Genomic DNA, 22,329 nt, shown 5'->3' with positions numbered 1-22,329 from the left:
ATTTTATATTTTATTTACATTTTTTGTAATTTTTTTTTTAAATATAAAGTTAGCGATGGCCTTACCTTTTGAAAGGACTGAGTTTTGTTGGAAAATAAATTCATGGCAATAAGGAGAGGAAAAATGTAGACTTTTTGTTATTTTAGATAAAAATTATATTTTAACGGTGTGTTTGTAAGTTGAGTTTTGGAGATAAGGGAAGGGAACAGGGAGGCTTATGAGAAGCCCTCCTCTTGTTTGAGAGTTTTTTAAGAATGAGGTAAGAGGTTGAGAAATTTTTGAAATTCCTCCAAGAGCCTCTAGTTATTTTGTGGAGTTTCCTCAAATTGGGGATTTTTGTTGAATTTTGAGTTTTCAAACTAGGGGAGGACTAACCCTCCCTTCCCCTAAAAGCCTTCCCATTCCCTCCCTCAAAAACTCCCAAACACACCCTAAAGGTATTCCTATCCATACAAAGACACTTACCAATTCCTGATTGAGAAGAAAACAGATAGTACGGATCAATACATTTTCTATCAATTTCAAGCTCGCAAACAAAAGGAAGTAGATGGCTTCTTGTGGACCCTCTGAATTTTCAATGATGAACTTTCAAACTGTGCGGCCATCAAAGCTTATGAGTACGTATAGAAAAAAACAAAATAAAATAAATAGAGGGACAAAAAATAGTATTTCAGGTGGGGCAAAAGATCTTATCAACATCGACGATTTTGTCCAGCATAATCTATACCATGTTCTTTTGTAGGACCCTTTAAAGATTTGATGTCACGTAAAATCTCTATATAACATCACCTGCATCCCCCTCCTTAAGTCCACTTTCTCAACTTTCTGCTTTCTTCCTTTTTCAAGCTCCATTAGCTACCCACCTTGACCTATTTCTTATTGGAAGATCCTGCCATTTTCCTACTTTTTTTTCTGATCAAGTTTTTGAAAATTTAACATTTTGAAGGAGATGAAGGAGGGTGGCAGAAAACAAGTTCCAATGTCGCCATGCGCGGCATGCAAGCTTCTTAGAAGGAGATGCGCAAAGGATTGTGTGTTTGCTCCTTATTTCCCTGCAGATGAACCCCAGAAGTTTGGCAGTGTGCACAGGGTTTTTGGAGCTAGCAATGTGAACAAAATGTTACAGGTTCAATTCTCATGCACCTCTTTGTCTCCCTTTCATTTATATACCTTTATTCAATCACTTTCATGTTTGTAGAATACTCTTTGGCTTTTGTCTAATCATAATAAGGTTAAATAACCTCATACCAAGATGCACTGATAGTGTTTAGGATATGTGAATTGGAAATTGCACTAATTTGTACATGAATTTTTGTAAAGAATGTTATTGGTGCACCTATAATTGAGTTATAACCCTAAAAAGTAAGTTAAACAACTCTCTAAATGTAATCATTATAAATAGATCACTTAATAAGTTATATGTAGTGTGCCAAGACACAACCTATGTGTGCTGTATTATATTGTGCTGTATTATATTGTATCTTTCAGGACCTAGTCAACTTTGTTTAGAACTTCTGTTAAATACATCAAATGTTATGAAGACATGTATACATAAATAGTATATAATTGGACAATTATATGTAAGGGAGAATCATTATATTTTTATTGAAAATGTTGGGAGAAAAAGAAGTTTGCTAATTTCTTTCACACTGTATTCTGAATCTGTTTTATTTGTTGAGCTTAAGAGTCATGAACAAACTATTGCAGACATATTTTTGTGCAACTGCTATTTGAGTATAAAGTGCAAAATTACAGATAATGAACAAACTCAGCTAATTTGTGCTGAAAACTTTTAGGTGTATCTGGAAACTTTAAAAAATAGGATATCTATGTGTATAGAGAAAATTAGTTACCTGCATGTGCTTCTACTTTCATTAGCCGTAGAGGTACTGGTAATTAAGAACATCTGATTTGGCAGATTTTGAGTCAACTATCATAGGATATTACTCTATTTTCAAATTAAAAGCAGTTAATTGTTAAATCATATAACACTATTTTTCAAAGTGTAAAGGCTGTAGATTTCTTTTGTTTTCTCCCATATATACTTCAGTTATAGTTGTTATTTACAGTTGATGCTGGCCCCACAGTCCCCACTTTTAATGAACTGTGTTTGATTTCTCATTCTTCTCTGTTAAAGCAAGGTACTAGACTACTAGTAATACACCAGATGATTCCTTAGCACATATAAAGAGGACCAAGGATCAGGTGTATATAAATTAGCTTTACTGCTCAGTGTGTGAAGTGGATAAAGTAAAATGATGTTAGCTGCATCATTACTGGTGGTTATATGCATCCCAACTTGTTCAACATCTTCTCTTTATGACCACTGCTTCTTGTCTTTGATAGTCTCTTGGGTATGATATTTCAGGATAAAAGAAAGTTTTGGCATGCTCACTTTTTCCTTTTGTCTTGAAAATTAGGGTTATACTGATAGAGACCCCTTGTTAATATGTCCAAAAGTGATGTTGATTTCCCCGATAAATTAGTTTTATATAAAAATAAAACATGGTAAGCATGACACATATATGATGACATATTTTGATTCTTTATCTTTTTATATTTATACATGATAATTAGATACCAGCATGGACAAGTATGTGTTGTCAAGAATAATGTTTGGATTTCAGCTATGTGTTGTCAATAGAGATTTTAGTACCAATGGGTGCTTGGTTCAAGTGGTACATGCTTAATTCCACTTAAGTAAGGTATTGTATTCAAATCTTGTGGATAGAAAAAACTCCAATTTGCACCGTGATGTATAACCTACTCAAGCATGCCCCTTTTTCTTTTTTGTCAACTTGAGCATGCATGCACCTTATCATCTCCTTTTTGACTAAGCATAGGGTCTGTTAGTATATAAATATAACCTCCTGGCCCCGTTTTACATCACAGCCGTCATCTTGGCCAGCAATCTTTTTGAGAAGTTTTTCCTTACACATTTAAACAACCAGCATAATAAAATACTAATATAACTTATTTTAATGAACTGACCTCAACATGAGCAAGCAATTATTACCCTAAAGTAACTATCAAGATATTAATTGTGGATTTTAATATCTAAAGGTAGAAATAGGTTAAATTGTTCTTAAGGATTTATTTTTTTTTCGTTCCATCGGAAAATTACACGAAGGAAAAAAGACTAAGGGATGCCTAGTGCATCCTTCAACAGAATGGTTTCCAGTTCATGGGGGGGAACCACATGGAACTGTCTCCCAGGCAGCAAGCAAGAAGCTCCAAGTTTAGCTAGGTAGTCAGCAGCACCATTCGAGTTCCGAGGAATTTTCTCCAAGCGAATGTCCCAACTTCGACCCAGCATATTCCGAATATTTTCCAGCAGAGACACAAATTGCAGACTTTGAGCATCTTCTAGTGAGCTAATAAGCTCAGCACAATCAACCTCTACTACAACTTTTCGGTAGCCTCGCGCCCATGCTACTTCAAGTCCTGCCAGTAAACCATGAACCTCAACCATAAACGCGTTTCCATCCGAGGCCCCCTTTGAAACACCACAGATCCAAGTCGCTTGTTCATCTCTGAGAATCGCTCCCCATCCCATGGTGTTCCCCTTATAACTACCATATGTATTAACTTTTATATAACCTGGTTTTGGTGCTTTCCAAACCTCTGCCATGCCAAACTGGTTGACTATGGAATCACCATTAGAGCCAATATGAATAAATGCATCATGCTCACAGCAAATTCTACGCCATACCTCGTCAAGGTTCCAGGGATGCATTTCAAAGATCATGTTGTTGCGCCACTTCCAAATGCCTCATAAGCCAACTATGAATCTTATGCCATTTGCACCACCACGCGCATGCATTCAAATCCAATCATGCAGAGCCAGCGTCTGAAACTGAGGCCAAGAGTACGCTCCCAGGCGGCCAGATCTCGCGGGAGTGAGGACGCTCTCTAAGACAATGAATCCCGTCCTCTACCGCTGCTGAACATCTCGAACAAGAAGGAGTCACCGCCAGCTTGCAGGAGAACCGCTTTTCATTTGTTTGGAGACCATTATGAAGGATGCGCCAAAGGAATACCCGCACTTGCTCTGGAATTTTTAACTTCCACAACCAGTTCCACTCGTCTTGGCTTCTAGTAGGTCTGTTTTGCTCGAGCAGCCAGGCATAAGCATCGCTAACCTTATACATCCCTTAACTGTTATTTTCCCAAATCCAGGTATCCCTCTGGTTTGGCACCACTTGAGGTTTAGTATCGGAAAACAGATCCCGAACCTCCAGCGACATAGGAGTGCTAAGACGCTGCAAAGCCCAGTTACTATCTTGGATCAAGTCACACAATTTCAAATGAGAATCCGATATATGAACATACGGGACCTTCAGCGCAAGAGGACCCTCCCCAAGTACTGATCTTTCGTAAAAGTTAAATTAATTAAAAGACTAGATTATAACAAATTAAAAAGTCTTTTAAACTTAACAGTACAATATACAATTTTGGCAGAACAAGACTAATTGGCCGGTCTCTCCAAGAACAGAGGCCTTGGTTGAGAATCAGTAAGAACCGATCCAAAACGGATAAAATTGGTCAAATTAAATACTCCAAGCCATTTAAATAAATATCTGTGAACACATATCTACGAGTACCTAAAGATACGTATGAATATTATGAAATTCATTTAAAACATAGTGAGTAGATATCCATATGGGTACGGATTGGTTATGAGTACATATTTTCATTATCCATGTTCGACATCCCTAATCACATGATGTGATATTAATTTGTCTTAAATGCAGGAGTTACCGGAACACCAACGGAGTGATGCGGTTAGTTCGATGGTATATGAAGCCAATGCAAGGGTGAGGGATCCGGTGTATGGATGCGTGGGAACCATTTCCTCTTTGCAGCAACAAGTTGATGTGCTTCAAACCCAATTGGTACTAGCACAAGCTGAGGTTGTGCAAATGAGAATGCGCCAATTCTCAACCTCATCATCAGATCAGCACCAACCTCCAACACTCTCCAATTCATCCTCACTGAACTTATACCAATCAGGCAGGTCCCTTTTAGGCACAGACATGGGTCAATCCTTGTGGTCATACTAACTCAATTAGCTTATATATGGTGTGCTTATGTATAGTATATATAGATATAAACTAATCAGAAGTTTAAGACCTATTGGAATTGTAATAGAAAAATGACATTAAGGCTCATGTTTTAAGTTATTTTAATGATATCTTGAGCTTTTAATTGGTTATGGTGATGATTATTGATTAGTTTGCCTTTATGTAAGTTAATGTCTAAACTTGTAACTAAAAGTAGTCATACTATCATTGGTGTTAAGTTCACTATACTTTTTAGGCGGAGTCTATTGTACGTTTGTCACATAGAAAAGTGTTGCATCTTATACCAGAAAATAGTAGAGGGCAATATATATAGGATTTTTGCCGACATTTAGAGGTTTCCAAAATTTAAAATTAGACCCTCAATTATGAAGTATTTACGCATTTTTGTTATCTCCGGAATCTCTTCCAGCCACTGCATCTCTGTCATGACCACCTCAATGCCCAAAAGCCCAAGTTCTTGCCGCCTCTTTTGCCGGCAACCCCCTTTTCCAGGAGGGGATCCTTTAATTGGTTTCTCTCTATATTTCCTCCAAGAATGATCATCTGATGGAATATCAGCCATCTTGCAAGCTTAAGAAATCATGGAAACAAAAGCTACCCTAAAGCTACTTTTACTATTGCAAGCTTATAGTCAACATGGAAACAATTTCTCAGCCCAACACAACACTGTAGATATAGGAATCCTTCACTTATTATTCAGTCGTTTACCATAATCTACATAAACTACAAAAGGACATGATTTAAGATTAAGGTGTAAATAGAGGTTTCAGTACCCGTATCCACAAGAAATATATATGTAATTTGGAATACATTCTGCAAGTTAAAAATTATCAGTTATTAGTTACCAAACATTAAAAACTCAAAATAACAAAAATATCTTAGCTAGTAATGGTTAAGCACTTAAACTACGAGGTTTAATTTGTTTGGCAGCAGATCCAACAAAATATCTTAACTAGTATAAAGATGACTTAAAACATTGTAAACTCAAGCCACCGAATCATTTATTTTCTTGTAAGCTATAAATTTAAAATAAAAAAAAAAATCCATGATTCTGCAGAAGAGATTTCATGGTAAAAAATATGTCATTTTTTGCATCCTGGAGATTCACAGGCACAGCCATGAGAAAAAGTTTCCTGCTCCCATGCTTTCCGTCCTCGAATCTGCAGAAAAAGAAATTTTGGTATCGCCTACTAAGTTACTACTAACTCTTGACTCATAATAGGGCAAAAGGAATATTGTGCTCCTCATTGACAGACCAAAATATAAACATATAGATAAACAGGACCAGAAGGATCACTACATGGAGTATTACACTCTATACCAGAAATTGCATATTTCAAAAATGACAGAATTGATCAATACAGCTCCAAGAAGTTTTCACCTCAGAGAAATTACATATTTCACAATGACAATCTGTTTGCTATTTTGATATTTTGATATATATACTATAGTATCAAATGAACACACTAAAAAACCACATAACGATAAGAAAAGTATATAGAAATGTCATCATTTACCCAGAAAAAATTATGGATCATACACCCTTGTGGGAGAGAATGAGAAATCTTTCTTACAGCTCATTTGACCAGAGTGAGTCAACTAATGATCTGAATTAAATACAAGAACATCAACTCCCCTCCAAAACCTTGCATTGTCTTCAATCAAATCCAAATGTATGACTCTCTTATTTTCAGTCCTTTCTTCAGTTCCACCAGAAGTGGTGGCCAGAAGAACTCAATTGGGATCTCAAAATCCTGAAAGTGAACAATATGAAGTCAATCACTTTTAGGAGGAAAGGGAGAACATGGTTGAACAGTGTCCTACCATAGCATGGAAAGCCAGTGAAGGAGCATTGTAATTCTCAAGTGAACTACACACCAGTAGGAAAAAGAAAAGAACAAGGGAAGTACATAAGATGAGATGAAAGAAAAACTTGAAAGCCTTTTCACTTACTTTGTATCTTTTTGCATTGATTCTCAAGCTTTGTTATGTATAATGTATGCTTGCCATGCCAGTGTATGAACCTAGAAGCTTCCTTAGTGTATACATTACTTTCATTGTCTAGTCTGTCATAAAAGTGAGTCAACATAACAGAATGAAAACCTGTTTTCACATCACATATTCACCAGCATAAAAACATCTGCACATCCAAATTAAGCAATTCCAGCAATCTTTCTATCAATTACCTGGTAAATTTCAAATGCTGCTAATTATGATTAATAACACTATTGATTACTGTATTATGACATGATGCTGCATGTGTATTATATGTTATTCTGGGAAGTTGACCCTTGCATGCCTTGTTTGTATGTTTGTGTTTGGGCGGTCGGCAAACCATGGAGAATTGGTGGTTAGGGATTTTGTAAGACCTAATTATATTTTAGTATTTAATTATTATTTAATAATAATATTATTAATTTATTAAGATAATAATTATGTGAATGTTGACTTTTATGTTCTATTGACTTGCTTGGTTGGCTTTGACTCATGGTTGTCTTGAGTGTTATTTTAATTTTGAAATGATAATTAATGCATGAACATATTATTATTATTAGATGAATATATTTTCATAAATGAAGATAATTATGATTATTTTTTTGATTATGGAAAGAAAAATAATTATTTGAATTATTTTGGATTCATGTAAAAATTGGTGTTCCCTTATCTTATAGAGAGAGAAAATAGAATAAAATTTATTTTTGGTTAAAATAATTTAAAATCCTAATTTTTTTTTGAAAATGTGATTAGGAGAATTTTTTCAATGCTTACAGGTATCCTCCTTCGTAGACAATCATGTTCGAGCCGGGGGTATTTTCCATCCACAAGACTCGAACCCTTTGGAATCTATTTTATAATTTTTGGAATTTATTATGAGATGCCAGTTTTAAATAATTAAATTTAGTTTATGAGCAGATAAAATTGTTTTATTTGAAAATTAGGAGATAAAGGTTGAAAATTAGAGTAGAGTTACATTTTGAATATATTTAGAGATAATAGCTGTTGATATTCTATAAAAGATAATTATATATTTTTTTTGAAAGTAAAGATAATTATATTTATCTTAGTTATTTTTTGATTTATTGGGAGAAAATTAACATGATTATCTCTTATTTTGGTTAAGATATAAGAATAGAGATAAATATATTTTTAATTAAAATTAAATATATTTAATTTCAAAAATTATCTTGAAAATATGGATTCAGAATATTATTTTGAAATTTAGGAATTAATCTAGAATTATTTTGATTAATTTTAGAGGTGTCAGTTTCTAACTCAGATTTTGACAAGATATGATTTTAAATTGAGAGATATGATTGGATTTGATTGAGGAAAAAAAATTCTGAATATTAGTGGTAATATTTATAATTTAGTAATATTTGAATTATTTTTAGTGATATCAACCTTTAGCTTGCAATGCATTTTAAATTAGGAGATATTGATAGAAAATTGTCTGAGATCAAACAGTTAGATTTTTAGTTGAATTGAGGGGGGTGCACGAAATTTTTGAGGGGTTATGTGATCTTTTTATTATTTTCTCACTCAATGCTATACATAGATACCTTTAGTTGCGGGAAATCTCATTCACCTTGAGCTGCTTCTCACCCTCACCTAAAAATGCACTTAAGGAATCATCAAACTTCAAGCTCCCTTTTCCTCCCTTTGGCTGAAAGCTCTCCCTCCCTCCTTGAAGTTGTTTTCTTTGTTTGGTGGATTTTTCGTTTTCTTGGAGCAAGGAGGCTTGGATCGAATCTTTAGGAGTTCCTGGCGTTTGTTTGCTTGTTCGTGATTTTCCCTTACATTCTTCAAGAGGACTTTAATCTTCTACGAAAGATTTCTTTTGTAAACTTGTGTTTCGAGATTAATAAATAGGTCAAGGTAAGGGTAACTCATGCCTAGAGCGCCATCGAGTCTTGTGTGCTCTTTCATTCTCTCTCTCTCTTGCATGATACTTGACCTGAAGGTGTTTTATTGAGTTCTTGTTTTGTGGTATGATTTACGTTTTTAATTGCTTGCGGAAAATTTAATGTTAAAATATCTTTTTGTTGTTGATTGATGAGGTTTATGACATGATTAACTTATTTTATGCTTGCTGAAAATTTAGTGTAAATTGCTAAACTTGAATTGTAGGAAAGATTTGCGTGTTTCTTGGAATTTTTTGCAAGATATTGAGAATTTGTATGAGTTGATGCCATAATCGTAGTTGACATTTTGATGAGGTGGCAATGTGACGGTTGGTTGTTACGTGTGATTGTCTCACCATGCGAGGTGATATTAATTGGTTGGTTTTGGTTGTTTCATATGGATTTTCATCTTGATCGATTAAGGGGATGGACCTTAATCGTGTTTGATTTTTCAATTGTTGTTGATTAATGATTGTGGATAACATGGTTATTATCTTGCTCTGATTATTTTGTTTATATTGATTTGTTTGAGTTAACCCTTTCATTTTGCTACTTGGGTTCTTCTTTGATGCGAAGGCTATGAAGAAACCTTAGTTCTATTGTCTCGTTATCTACTCTTTTGAATTTAAGTTTTCTCTTGATTTTGTTGAAGCACATGATTGTTAAGATATTATTTTTGAATTTGAGATTATATTTAATATATATTGGGTATTTTACTTATTGCTTCATGATAAGATTTTTCATTACCTAAAATTGAATTGTTTTTATCAAGCGAGGGCTAAAGGTAAGCTTATTTGAATTCAATTAAGACGTCTTGGGTTGTTTTGTCTAAGGAAAGTTGGTTTTTAATCAAAGCATTGTGTTGGATCTCACTTTCCTAGAAACTTCTTAGATTTATTGCTTGGGCGATAATGGGTCTTCTCGAAATTAATATCACCTTTTTGGAAAAAATTCTTAGCTAGTCCCTAAACTTTGTTGGCTTACTAATATGATCCCTAATTTAGAAATTGGGGGGTTACAGATTCGCCATGTGGGGCGAATTCTCTATGAGTTTATAGACTGAGACGAGTTTGATTCCTGGATGGTAGACCACGCCACCAGGAGGGCGACCTACACATGTAGAGTGGTCGAGGACATTAACAATGTGCACAAATACCTAGAAGAAGGACAACTTAATCGTATGACCGTGATCGTCAACCTTCCACCGTTCTTCATGGGCACCAGGGGAGGAGCACCCCCTCCCACACAGACTAACACCGTAGAGGAGGATCCTTCTGAGGAGTCTTCTGCTCTTCCGATGGCACTCCAGGTGCCTACACCTGCACCAAGACACGACCCTATTTCCATTCAGTCTATCACTGGACGAGTTATGGTTAAGAGGGATCCCTTGCGTCACCCCATTCACCATACTATACCCCACTTCACCTCGTTGTTACCTTGTCAATCACTTAGTACTGTGGCTGTTGTGGGCGTTGATACTGGTGACGTTTGGATGGAGGAGCATGCCGATCAGAGGGAGATTATTGATGTAGATGTTGAGGTGATCATGATCTAGGACTCTGATGACGAGTTAGACTGCTGGAGCGACCTGGAGCCGTTGGTATAGCAAAGTGTGGTAGTTGTACATAAGATGATAGGAGGGTAGTGCCTACGTGTTGTAAGGCGATAGTTTCACTAGCTAGTGTCTGTATGTTTGGGGCATGGTAGGTCCCCGACATGTTACTCTTTGTGTGGTTCTCCTTATTGGGAATCACAGGAGTAGTCAGACGCAGAGGTCTAGAGGAAACCACTTTAGGCTGACTATTCCTTGAGCATTGTAATATATGTACTTGCTGATGTTGCTGACAACTTTATTACTCTTGCATTCGGGTTGGTGGGCTAATAGTTATGTATGGTCTTATGCATTGCCTGTTGAGAACATTTTTCCATCTGAAAAAGAAAATAAAATCTGCGTTTTTATAAACATTGTTGCATATTTTGTTCGTGAAGTATTACTATTGTGACCCTCAAAAGTCAGGACGTTACACAAGTAATAACAAATATTGATTCTAGGTTTTGTGTTTCAACCCAAGAAATTTGAATTTGAAGAATAAATCAAATAAAATTTTAAATGATGCCATAAATTCATACAAAAGTTAAATAATCGAGGATCCCTCCAGAACAAAAACTTAATTTATCCAAAAATAATTATTCACACATTGAAATTTAAATTTGAAAATTAATATTAATGATGCTATAAATTCATAAAAAAGGACATAATAATCAATAATAATGTAAAAATTTAATATTGTGAAAAAATAATAATTTTTATTATGTTTCAAGAGAAAAATACTAATCAACTATTTGTTTCTTATCTTTTATATATATATATATATATATCTATCTATATCTATATATATTAGAAAAGAACAACTTCTAGCATGACGTGTCGCTCTCACATGCCAAGTTAGTGACGTGTCGCTCCTAGATTAATTCTCACCTAATATTTTATATGTAAGCTCTTTCTCCTTGGCCCCACTTGCCACATGTGCCCTGATTTTTCCTTACCTTATTTCTCCTTAATAAAAAAAATACATTTTTAAATTTTAGATTTGATTAGGATTTAGGTTTTTTATTTCTTGATTTTATCTTAATTTATTTTTGATTTATTTTTAGAGTATTAATTAATTTTTATGGTATTTTTATTGAATTTTCGGATTTTTAATTAATTCCGGATTTTATGAGTTTTTATTGTGATTTGCTAGCTTTTGATAGTTTTTATCTATATTTATTTAGTACATTTTTAAATTTTAGATTTGATTAGGATTTATGTTGTTTAGTTCTGGATTTTATCTTAATTTATATTATTATTTATTTTTAGAGTATTAATTAATTTTTATGGTATTTTTATTGAATTTTCGGATTTTTAGTTAATTCCGGATTTTATGAGTTTTTATTGTCATTTGCTAGATTTTGATAGTTTTTATCTATATTTATTTAGTACATTTTTAAATTTTAGATTTGATTCGGATTTATGTTGTTTATTTCATGATTTTATCTTAATATAAAATCTGTGATAAGTGATTTAAATTCCACGTGTCATTTTCAGGTTAATTCTCATAAAAAAAATACATTTTCAAATTTTAGATTTGATTAGAATTTAGGTTGTTTATTTCTTGATTTTATCTTGATTTATTTTTGATTTATTTTTAGAGTAAGGATTTATTTTATATACTAAATAAATATAGATAAAAACTATCAAAATCTACTAAATCACAATAAAAACTCATAAAATCTTGAATTATAATTGATAATTGGTTGCAACTACATTGTAACAAAATTTATTCATGGGTTGGAGTAACTTGCCTTGAATTTGCTTTTAAGTTTAAATTTCTCTTTTGATTGGGATGTATCTTTGTTTTGTTACATGATGCACGCAAGTAGTTTTTTACTTGGAAAAGAGAAGGAGGTGGATTGCTAGAGATTAATTGTTAAATATTTGAGGAATGATTGTGATAATAACTTAATGATCTAATAGGAAAAATCTTTATCTACACTACCGAACAATAAACAGGGTATTTTCAAGCCATCGTTGTGCCATTAAGTTCTGTCACATGGACACTTGACACAAGCAATCCAAGTAAGCCTAACCACCTGCAAAATTAAACTAACTAAATAAATTCCAAGTTAGCTTTTTTAGTAATACAAGAATGTAACAAGTTGTTAAATTTATTTGTGCAGATTCTATATAAGAAAGGGGTAGAAATTTAGGTTTTCTAAGTTTGTCTCCTTTGGATGCTTGCCAGCTCTTAGAGCATTGAACCAGGAAGCTGACAATAGTGGTTGTTTTGAAGCAGCTTCTCGACTTGCTCTAGCACATAATAATGCTTTGAGCAGTATTCTCACAAGCCTTGACCACATACTTAAAGGGTTTAAGTACTGTCATTCTAATTTCTATGATTGGCTTCAAGATAGAATAAACAACCCTGCAAATTATGGTATGTATTGCAATTTGCTAACCACTCATTTCCCAACCATACCAAGACAACCAAATAGTTTAGACACTCAACTGAAATCTCATTTTTCACTCGGGATGTCTGCTAGGTGTCTTCTGTGTGCGGATCTCCATGAATCATTACTCTCAATTTCCCTACTGCCACTGTATTTTAATCATAATGTATGTGACCAATTCAATTTTGATTTTCGTTGAAGGTTTTAAGGAAGGAATTAATGCTTGCTGTGGGATTGACCCATATGAGGGCATTTTTACTTGTGGGGGCACCAAGAAAGTTAAAGAGTATGATTTATGTGACAATAGTGGCGAGTATGTACGGTTGGATTCTTTCCACCCAACAGAGAAGATCATGAGCAAAGGAGAAAAATTACATGTGACAAAAAAAAATTTTAAAGCATAAATTTTATTAAATAGAATGGTTGATTGTACAAACAAAACTCAACAAAGTGAGCATAAACCCCTCCAATGTTCCCCAAGAACACCTAAAAATCACATTAAACAGTTCCAAACCCGGATCAAGCACTAATCGACCAATGAGAAAGAGAAAATGTCGGGGACCTAGATGTGGTAAAAAAAAACCACATAACCTAACAAAAACAAAGCTCGCTATTGGAGGGGACGCGAAACAACACACGACAGCAACCGGAAAGCAAAGGCAAAAAAACCTAAAGGGAACAACACCCGAAAACGACCCTAAACAGCACACGCCGGCCCGAAATTTCACCACCTTCACTGTTGACCTGGAGCAGCACTCCGGCAACCCAGAACCATAGCGCCCAAAACAAGAACCATAACGCCCCAAAACGATCTATGTCAAAGAACATCTCCGCACCGGTTGCACCGTGCCTTCGCCCATAACTCCACTTGCAACACCTCACGAACAGAGCTGGAAGAATCATCAGATCTGTCGTTAACACCAAAGTTGCAAAAAGGCAGAGGGGAAAAACAACATTTACCACTCCAAAGCATCAATCTGAACAAAAACATGGCGCAAGAAGTATCAAACTAGCTTCATAAAGGACCCTTTGTTGACAAATCCAGAACACAGACCAGCCATAAAATTAGGAACCTGAATCCTACGTGTCAATTTGTTAGATAGCTATATAACTTTTTTACAATCTATTTAATATTTGATTGGTTTTAAAAGGTGTATGATGATCAAATAAATATTGATTTTTTTAGTTAACAACATCATTATTATTTTTTTATTTTTAAAATTTTTAAATTTTCTAAATCAAATAGATATTGATTTTTTAAAAAATTTACAGCATCAATATTTTTTTTTTGATTTTCCCGAAAAAAAAGATTTATTGTATATATTTGATGTAATTCACATTTTAATTCGAAAAAATTAAAATCTTAAAATTAATATTCTATATAATTTTTATAACAATATAAAAAGCACAAAATTATATAAATTTCGAAATATATACAAAATAAAAACGAAATAGGAAAGAAAAACACAATAATTATTTTTTTTAAGGAAAAAAGACATTAATTATCTCTCTAGCCAATTAAGGATAAAGAGAATAAATAATATGTTCAGTTCAAAAAATAATCAATAATATGTCAAGATAATATCAAGCTTATTTTAGAAGATGATATCAAGCTTGAATAAAATGAGCTACTAATTATATCTAATATGCAGACAGAAAATGACTTTCAGCGTCAATATTGACTCAAACTTGGATGACTTGGAATAAACACAATAATGTCATACTTTATGATTTATCTTTCACAATTCTTATTTGTGCTACTATCACATTCATTTTTTTTAAGATTAATATGTTGGTAATTCCTTATATTTGTGATTTGTGATATTGTCTTGATATTCACGAAGAATGTGAAACGAGTTCCTGTTGATCTCAATCAGACTTAGAAGATAAGTCTTTATGTCCACTTTGCTTAGCATTTCTGACTCTTCTATTTCATCCTTTGTTTAATTTTTAATAATCAAGGTATTAATTTACGTATCAAATACAATAGACATATTCCCCGTGCAACGCGCGGGTAAAAGAACACTAGTATATTTGATTTTCTTAACCTATTAACCTTTAATAACCTTAAAAAACTATTAATGAGCAAATATCGATTTTAACTTAAATCTATATTTATTTGAAAAATACTAATGTAAAATCTTTCTTTTGAAAAATATTATCTATTAACTTAAATAAAAATAAAAAATCAAAACATATTTCTCAGAAAAATCAGAATAAAAAAAATTAGTGATGTTTTAAATTTGTACAAAAACTAGCAGCCGACTTTGAAAAATTCCTTTGGTGGTCGAGAAAAGGAGAGGTGCTTCCGGAATCTGGGAGATGGAGAAACCGAAGATGAGACACGGTTTCCAGAAAAAAAATTGCACCCACTGACAGTGGGTGTATATATCGGGAAAACATGGATATGTTCCACCACTCAAACTTACTGCGCAATTGGATTTGCGAAGGATCAAACATGCTCTTGATACTATGTAAAGAGAAACAATATAGAAAAAGAAGGAAGAAGAGGAGAGAAAAAAATGCACACTCGAGTTTACATTGTGAATACTGGTTTATTAAGAAATAAAATACTTACTCATATTTATAGTAATGGGTAGACTCCAAATCCCTTAAACAAGAAAATAAGGAAACAAATTAGTTTAAAAAATAATCCAAATTACATAAAATAAGATAAGGTACTCTATGATAAATATATTTAAGATATATTTTTTATACTCTCAGGATTTATATATATATATATATATATATTATTTAATGCAATATTAGAAACTGCATTATTTTATGACGCATATTACTACAAGTATGTAATATTATTTCAAACATTATTTATATTATGATAAGTATTATTTTAAAAAAAAGTTAGATGAAAAGGATAACATCTTGACATTTAGTTTTTTTTTTTTATATTTAATTATTTCCTAAGTATGTGTCTGATTGCTTTTGAAATGCATATCTTAAATTATTATATCGAAAAGGCTTAAATATGTTTTTGGTCCCTTTAAAATTAGAGTCTTTTGGTTTAGACCCCTCTAATTTTTTTTTGTATATGCCCTTATTTTGAAAATAATATGGAGGGATAAGCTCCTGCTGTTACCTTTACCTAACGGAAGCTGCCGTGACATATTTTAGACGATCTAAACCAAGGAACCATGCTTTTAGAGGGACCTAAATCAAAGAACCATGATTTTAGAGGACCTAAAGTTCATTATTTATCATGTCTTAGGTCCATCTAAAATTATGGTTCTTTAGTTTAGGTCACTCTAAACGACGTAAAGTGATGGCAGAGGCTGAAACCTCATTATTATTTTGCATTTATGGGTGTATACCAAAATAAAATATTTAGAGGGGCCTAAACAAAATACCCTAATTTTAGAGGGACCAAAAACATATTCAAGCCTATAAGAAAATGTAATTCATATGAAAATAATATTGGATTAAATTCCTGGTCACATTAATGCAGAAACAAATTATGTAGCACAAGTTGTTTCTTGGACTAAGGATCTCAGACATATATATCTTCCAAGTGTAAAAGAAAAATAAAAATGAGCTCAAACATTTTTTAACATAAAAAGTGATGCAAAATTTTCTTTGACTTTAGCTCATTATTTTGACCATTATTTGTAGATATTTTGTTAGTTGATATTTTTTAAGCAATTCGTTAATATGAGTTAATTGTCTGCTGAAATCACAAATTAAACTAAACAATCTTTTTTTTTCTCTAACATATGTCATTAATACACAAGCCGTGAGTGAGGTCCACCCTTTGTTCACACTCTTCCGTTTTATGCAAACTAGTTTATGACCCGTGCCTTGCACGGGGGAATTTAATTTTGAATATAAGTTTAAAATTTGTTGATTAAATATTGATAATTTTATTGGGTAATCAGAGTGACGTGGTTTGGTTTTGTTGTTTTTTTTTGCACATTTGTTTTTGTTTCGTTTTGATTGAAGTTTAAAGTGTTTTGAGCAAATAAATAGAACATTGTAGGCGTAGTTGTTGCTGCAAAGCACGGTGTTTCAGAGGCAAATAAATGAGATTGATATGCGAAAATAGATCAAAATGGAAATTAAACTGACAAAACTTTCGAATAATGGTAAATGTTCGATTGTGGTGTTAGGTTCTTGTAGCCAAAAAAACGTGAGATTACACTTAAAAAGTGAAAAAAACTCATTATTGTTAAATGACATCATTTGAGCATTAGGCTTTATAGCTCCCAACGGCAAGTTCTAAGTCCGGCAGTGTTCACAATAAAAATATATGATTATAATGTCATGTAATATTTGTTGATAAATTCATAAGTGTAGTTACAAACAACCATGATTTAGGAATTAGAGTATGAAATTTAACCTTTGATTTGAACTTTGAAATTATGTCTGGAGCTATGCAAATTTTGAGGACGTTAAATGTTGATTTAAACTTTCTTTCGGAGTTGTCATTTCCTTCAACCTTGAACAGAATTTGCTTGTGTACCAAATCACTAACTTCTTTGGAGAGGGGTGTTCCATGCATCAGTTCTATATTAATTTAAAATAAAATGAAAAAAATTTAATATCTTATCAGTTGATTGTGAAATTAAAAAGTAGTGATATTTTCTCGTACATGTTCACCTTTTCCATTTTTTCTAGTATTTTTTTGCTTTTGTTATTTAGCAAAGCACAACCATCGCGATAACAAATCGTCAAAGTTGCAGATGCAGTATTATCGGAAGCATTAATTAACAGCATGTACCTATGTAAATATAAATAATTAAATAAATTGAATATGAATCAAATTAAGTCAATTATGGTAATTGGAGTTTACGATGTGATATGATTATGTGCATGTTACATGTCGAACAATAATAAAGTGCTCTGTTATAGAATGCTGCTCCGTGACATCTGCAGTCATGGTAAAACCAATCATCAGTGCTCATAATTTTATCAATCGCGACATACACAATGAATATCATTGTACGCTGTAATAATAAATATGAGTAATTGTATTAAATTATTTTCCATTCTTTATGTGAAATTTAAATCATTAATTGTTAAAAATAAATTGACGTAATTACATAATTGACTAAGTGGAAAGAATGAATATTTAACAATAAATTAACGTAATTAATGCATTCAATTTGTAATCATTAATTTTAAAAAATAAATATATGTAATATTTACTGAGTATTAATGGTATAATTAATTGAAATTTTGACTGAGCATTAATGTATAATAAATTTCTCATAATTTAATTCAAGTAAATGCTTTAATTTAATAAGTGATTATTGTTTTTAGATAGTAATTATGTAATTATTTAATTTGTGTATGGCAATTTATACTTCCATGGGGTATTTGTTTTTCGAAATTTCCTTTTGTATTTAATTTAAAAATGAAAAGAAAGATGAGATTTATATTAATTTATTTTGCAGTCATTATGTGAAATTTGAAATAATGAATTGTAAAAAATAAATGAACTTAATTAGGGAATTAAAACTAATTTGGAAGAATAAATTTAAAAAATAAATGAACGTAATTAATACATTTAATTTCGAATCATAAATAAAAAATTAAATGAATGGAAAATAAATGTATGCTTAATGATTCAATCAATGCTCTCACTAATTTTCCTATTATCAATTTCACAATTAAACATAATTAAAACTAATTAAAGTTTATAAGAGGCAATGCTCTAATTATTTGAAAATTTAACTGAATATTACTTTACAATGAATTTCTCATAATCCATTTCAAATTAATGCATTTTTAAAACCATTAAATGTGTGATTAGTAATTTTAATTACTGATTATTTAATTTTTTAATTTGTGCTTCGAAAATTATATCCTCATTAGTTATTTAAAAAAAAAAATGTTTTGTAGTGAAAAGAGGAATCATGCTCCGGTTTTCTAAAAATACTTAATGGTATAATTAAAATTTATTAAGGAATATAAGACTTAATGAAATTATTAATTGAAATTTTGAGTGAATATTAACTTTTGTTAAATTAAATAATAAGTGAGAAAAACATACTGATATGCACGCAACCAAATTTTCAATGTTTGTGCGTGGGAATAGCTTGATGAACTCATCTTCTTCAGTAACTTTTAAATTTTCAATCAGCACGTTCATTACTTGAGTAGAAACTGTGTCACACTCAAATAACCTGTAAAGAAATAATTTTTAGTTGAAATTGTCTTTAAAACTTTTTCAAACGATTATGAAATATTTTGTTGGTTCCGGTCTCTTTTGCTTATGATGCTGGTTCTTTGAGGTGTGATGGGCTTGCCCTTTATCGTCCATCACATTCTTTCTTTGAGGTTGGTGCTTGTTCTTTTGTTTGCTCCGATCCTATCAGGGGTGTTCAAGATTTTGTGGATGCTCGTTAAGTTTTTGTGAGGGAGGAAGATACCCTTGAGGTCGATGTTGTTGGCGCTGCTGATGATACCGCTCTTGATTTTTCAACTCCGAGGCCTCGTCGTCGCGATCGGCCTAAGAAAACTAAAGAGGTGAAGCGCAGCTTGGAGAGTTCTCGGCAGCCTAGGGGTCGCCCTCTTAAATTTGAGAGTGTGTCTCTCGCTATTGCCTCGACGCCGCCTAGTCCTCCGTCTCCATCGGGCCCTTATTTCACGTGAGCTAGGAAAGCTTGGTGTCTTGCTAAGTTTGCAGGAATGTCTTTCCCTGGAAGTGATGAAGATGTCGTTCGAGGGTTGGCCACAGTTATTAAAGAGAATTTTCCTTCTAGGTGTTAGGAAGGCTTTTCTTTCATTTTTTTGGTGTTTTTTTTTTTTTTTGCTTCTTGTTTGGCTTGGTGGTTTTTCTTTCTCCCATCTTTTTGGGTTGTTCCCTCTTTTGATTACTAATGAATCTCTCTTTGCTCTAAAAATAAAACGATTATGAAATGTTTTGTATGGGCAAACCTGTCTCTGTAGCACACTGCTCTAGAAATGTCAGGATTGAACATTACTGTAGTGCAATTTAACCCTGCAGTAAATTGATATGGCTGCAAAAAAAAATTAGTGGTCGGATGTTATTTACAAATTGAACATGTTGGTGTTTTATACAGAAGTTTATTTTAGAATTTAGATCAAAATTCTTTAATGTACCTTGATGCCTTGTTACTGCTCCCAGTAATATGAGAACTACAACATGTTTGTTATCTCCTGCACTTAGGATTGCTTGTAAATCGTTGACAAATTCGCCGTATAAAAACATTTAAATTTTTTCCTGCGAAATTAATCAATAAATGTCGCTTAATTTTATTTTCGCCAGTTAAAAATCTTTTTTTCCAGTTTATCATGATAAACGCTAACTTACACTTGAGATTCGATTTCAATGTCTCTGATATTGGTCGCCACTCCGTTCGGGTCATATCCTTGATAGTTTCCGACGTGCGTAATTTCGCCCATGACATTTGTTTTCATGTTAATGTAAATGCTTGCAAGTGATAACCTACGTGAAATTATTTAAATCAAGAGATTTACTTACCAATCAAGTATCTCTCATCGAAGTTAGGGTTAAAAACATCATGCACGTTGTCAAACTTCAGCTCACGCAAAAGAACCATACTTTCATTATACTTAAATCCCCTTGTTCTAGTCTGCAAGTGTATCTTATATTGGTGCCTAGATGCACTTAAACCTTCGATATTATGCCATACGGAAAAATCTTCAAAGCAGTATACTAATCATGCAAAAACACAGTTTGCCTAGTATATGATCTATGCCTTGCACGGGGGAATTGAAAATGTACTATAAATTACATTCTTTCTATTTTAAATATTTATATTTTTTCTTTATTCGAGTTGTATATTTGAGGTTGTTGTGTTTATTTTGTGTTTGTTGTAGTCACTGCTTCTAATAATCTCTTTATGTAAAGTAAAAAATTCTAAAATATTAAGTTTTTTGGACTAAAAAATAGAGGTAAATCTTTGTGAAGTTGATCTGGAATTGTACGACGATTCAAATACATCATGTCGGCGGTGTGGTTTTTACATCTTTTGTAAGCTATTCAACTTTTGTTTCGTAGATTGAATAAATGAAGAAAGATGCATTATAATAGACATTCATTTGTAATAATGAATCATTCTTAAAGTTTCGTCACGGTAAATTACTAAAGATTCAAAGGAAGTTAGAAACCAAAGATTCATTACAAAAAATTTGTAAACAACTTTGAAAATTTATCCTTCAAAGTCTTTTCCATTGATAAACGCCTTATAGTAAAGTAGCATCAAAGATCATGAGGTGTTAGAGCTCTCGTAGCCAAGTTCAAAAGCCTTCAATGGTCATATCAAATATAAATAATCACTAATTGTATGATTTAATCATAAACATAATCAATATTTTGCAAATTTTATGAATGTTAAACGCTGAATAAAATGTCCTTCCGAATTTGTTCTTCACTTCAACCATGAACATGAATTGTTTGTGAACTAAGTCACATATTTCTTTGAGAGTGTGTGTCATGGAACCATTCTATATTTTGTGGAATCAAACGAAGAAAATCATTATGTTATTAATTTATTAATAAATTTAAACGAAGTTTTGTTTACATGGATATGTTCAACTTTTCCATTTTTTCAAGAATTTCTTTGCTTTTTTGATTGAGAAGAGAACAACCATCTCAGTCAAAAATGACAAATGATGCAGAGCCAATATTATCAACTACTTTAATCTGCAGCTTATACCTACAATAAACATGAATGCAAAAACAAATTGAATATAAATCAAATTAATTGAAGTTTACCTTGTGGTAGGCTTGATGTGTTAATTGAAGTTTACCTTGTGGTAGGCTTGATGTGTTGTTCACAGTTTGGACAAAAAAAGAGTCATCCGTTAGAGTATGTAGCTGTGTGATAGTTGCGGTCATGGCAACCCAATCATCAGTGCTGACAATTTCCTCTACCTTGCCAAGCACAATGAATATAGTAAATTGTAAATAATAAATAGATGGATTAAAACACTTTCCAGAAAAAAATATAACAATTCAAAGTGAGAATAACATACTTATTTGCACTACAATAAATTTTTAATGTTTGTGTGTGGGAAAAGTATGAAAAATTCATCTTGTTCGCCAACATTTAAACGCTCAATTAACACATTCATTGTTTGAGTTAGAACTGCATCAGATTCAATCAACAATAAAGAAAATTAAACTCAAAGTTGTAATTATCATAATATTTAGGCCACTTGATTATGAAATACTTTTTTTCGAAAATAGATTATGAAATACTTATATGACACAAACCTGTCTTTGTAAGACACTGCTTCTGGAAAGTTCGGATTAATCTTAACTTTAGTGAAATTAAACCAAGCTTGTAGTTGATATTCACTTGGAGGTTTTTCTTTTGTAGTCGGGTTTATGTGTGTAAAATATATGT

The 22,329-nt window shown here is 32.4% G+C and overlaps 1 protein-coding gene across 1 annotated transcript; it reads left to right on the top strand.

Moving 5' to 3' along the window:
• Positions 1–677: 677 nt before the first annotated feature.
• On the top strand, positions 678–5,215 carry LOC130748533 (LOB domain-containing protein 4-like). The gene is made up of 2 exons (XM_057601762.1): positions 678–1,126; positions 4,755–5,215. The coding sequence occupies exons 1-2, from the start codon at positions 950–952 to the stop codon at positions 5,061–5,063; spliced, it is 486 nt and encodes a 161-aa protein (XP_057457745.1). The 5' UTR covers positions 678–949; the 3' UTR covers positions 5,064–5,215.
• The last annotated feature ends 17,114 nt before the right edge of the window (positions 5,216–22,329 follow it).

The sequence above is a fragment of the Lotus japonicus genome, chromosome 3, assembly GCF_012489685.1.
Source record: "Lotus japonicus ecotype B-129 chromosome 3, LjGifu_v1.2".
In the NCBI taxonomy this organism is placed as follows: domain Eukaryota; kingdom Viridiplantae; phylum Streptophyta; class Magnoliopsida; order Fabales; family Fabaceae; genus Lotus; species Lotus japonicus.
Note: the sequence above shows the minus strand (reverse complement) of the source record. Positions and strands in the feature narration are given on the sequence as shown.

Bases quoted from the DNA above. Each gene is read 5' to 3' on its own strand.
- LOC130748533 (XM_057601762.1), top strand. From the start codon at position 950: ATGAAGGAGGGTGGCAGAAAACAAGTTCCAATGTCGCCATGCGCGGCA. The intron at 1,127-4,754 runs GTTCAATTCTCA...TCTTAAATGCAG, and splicing joins ATGTGAACAAAATGTTACAG to GAGTTACCGGAACACCAACG.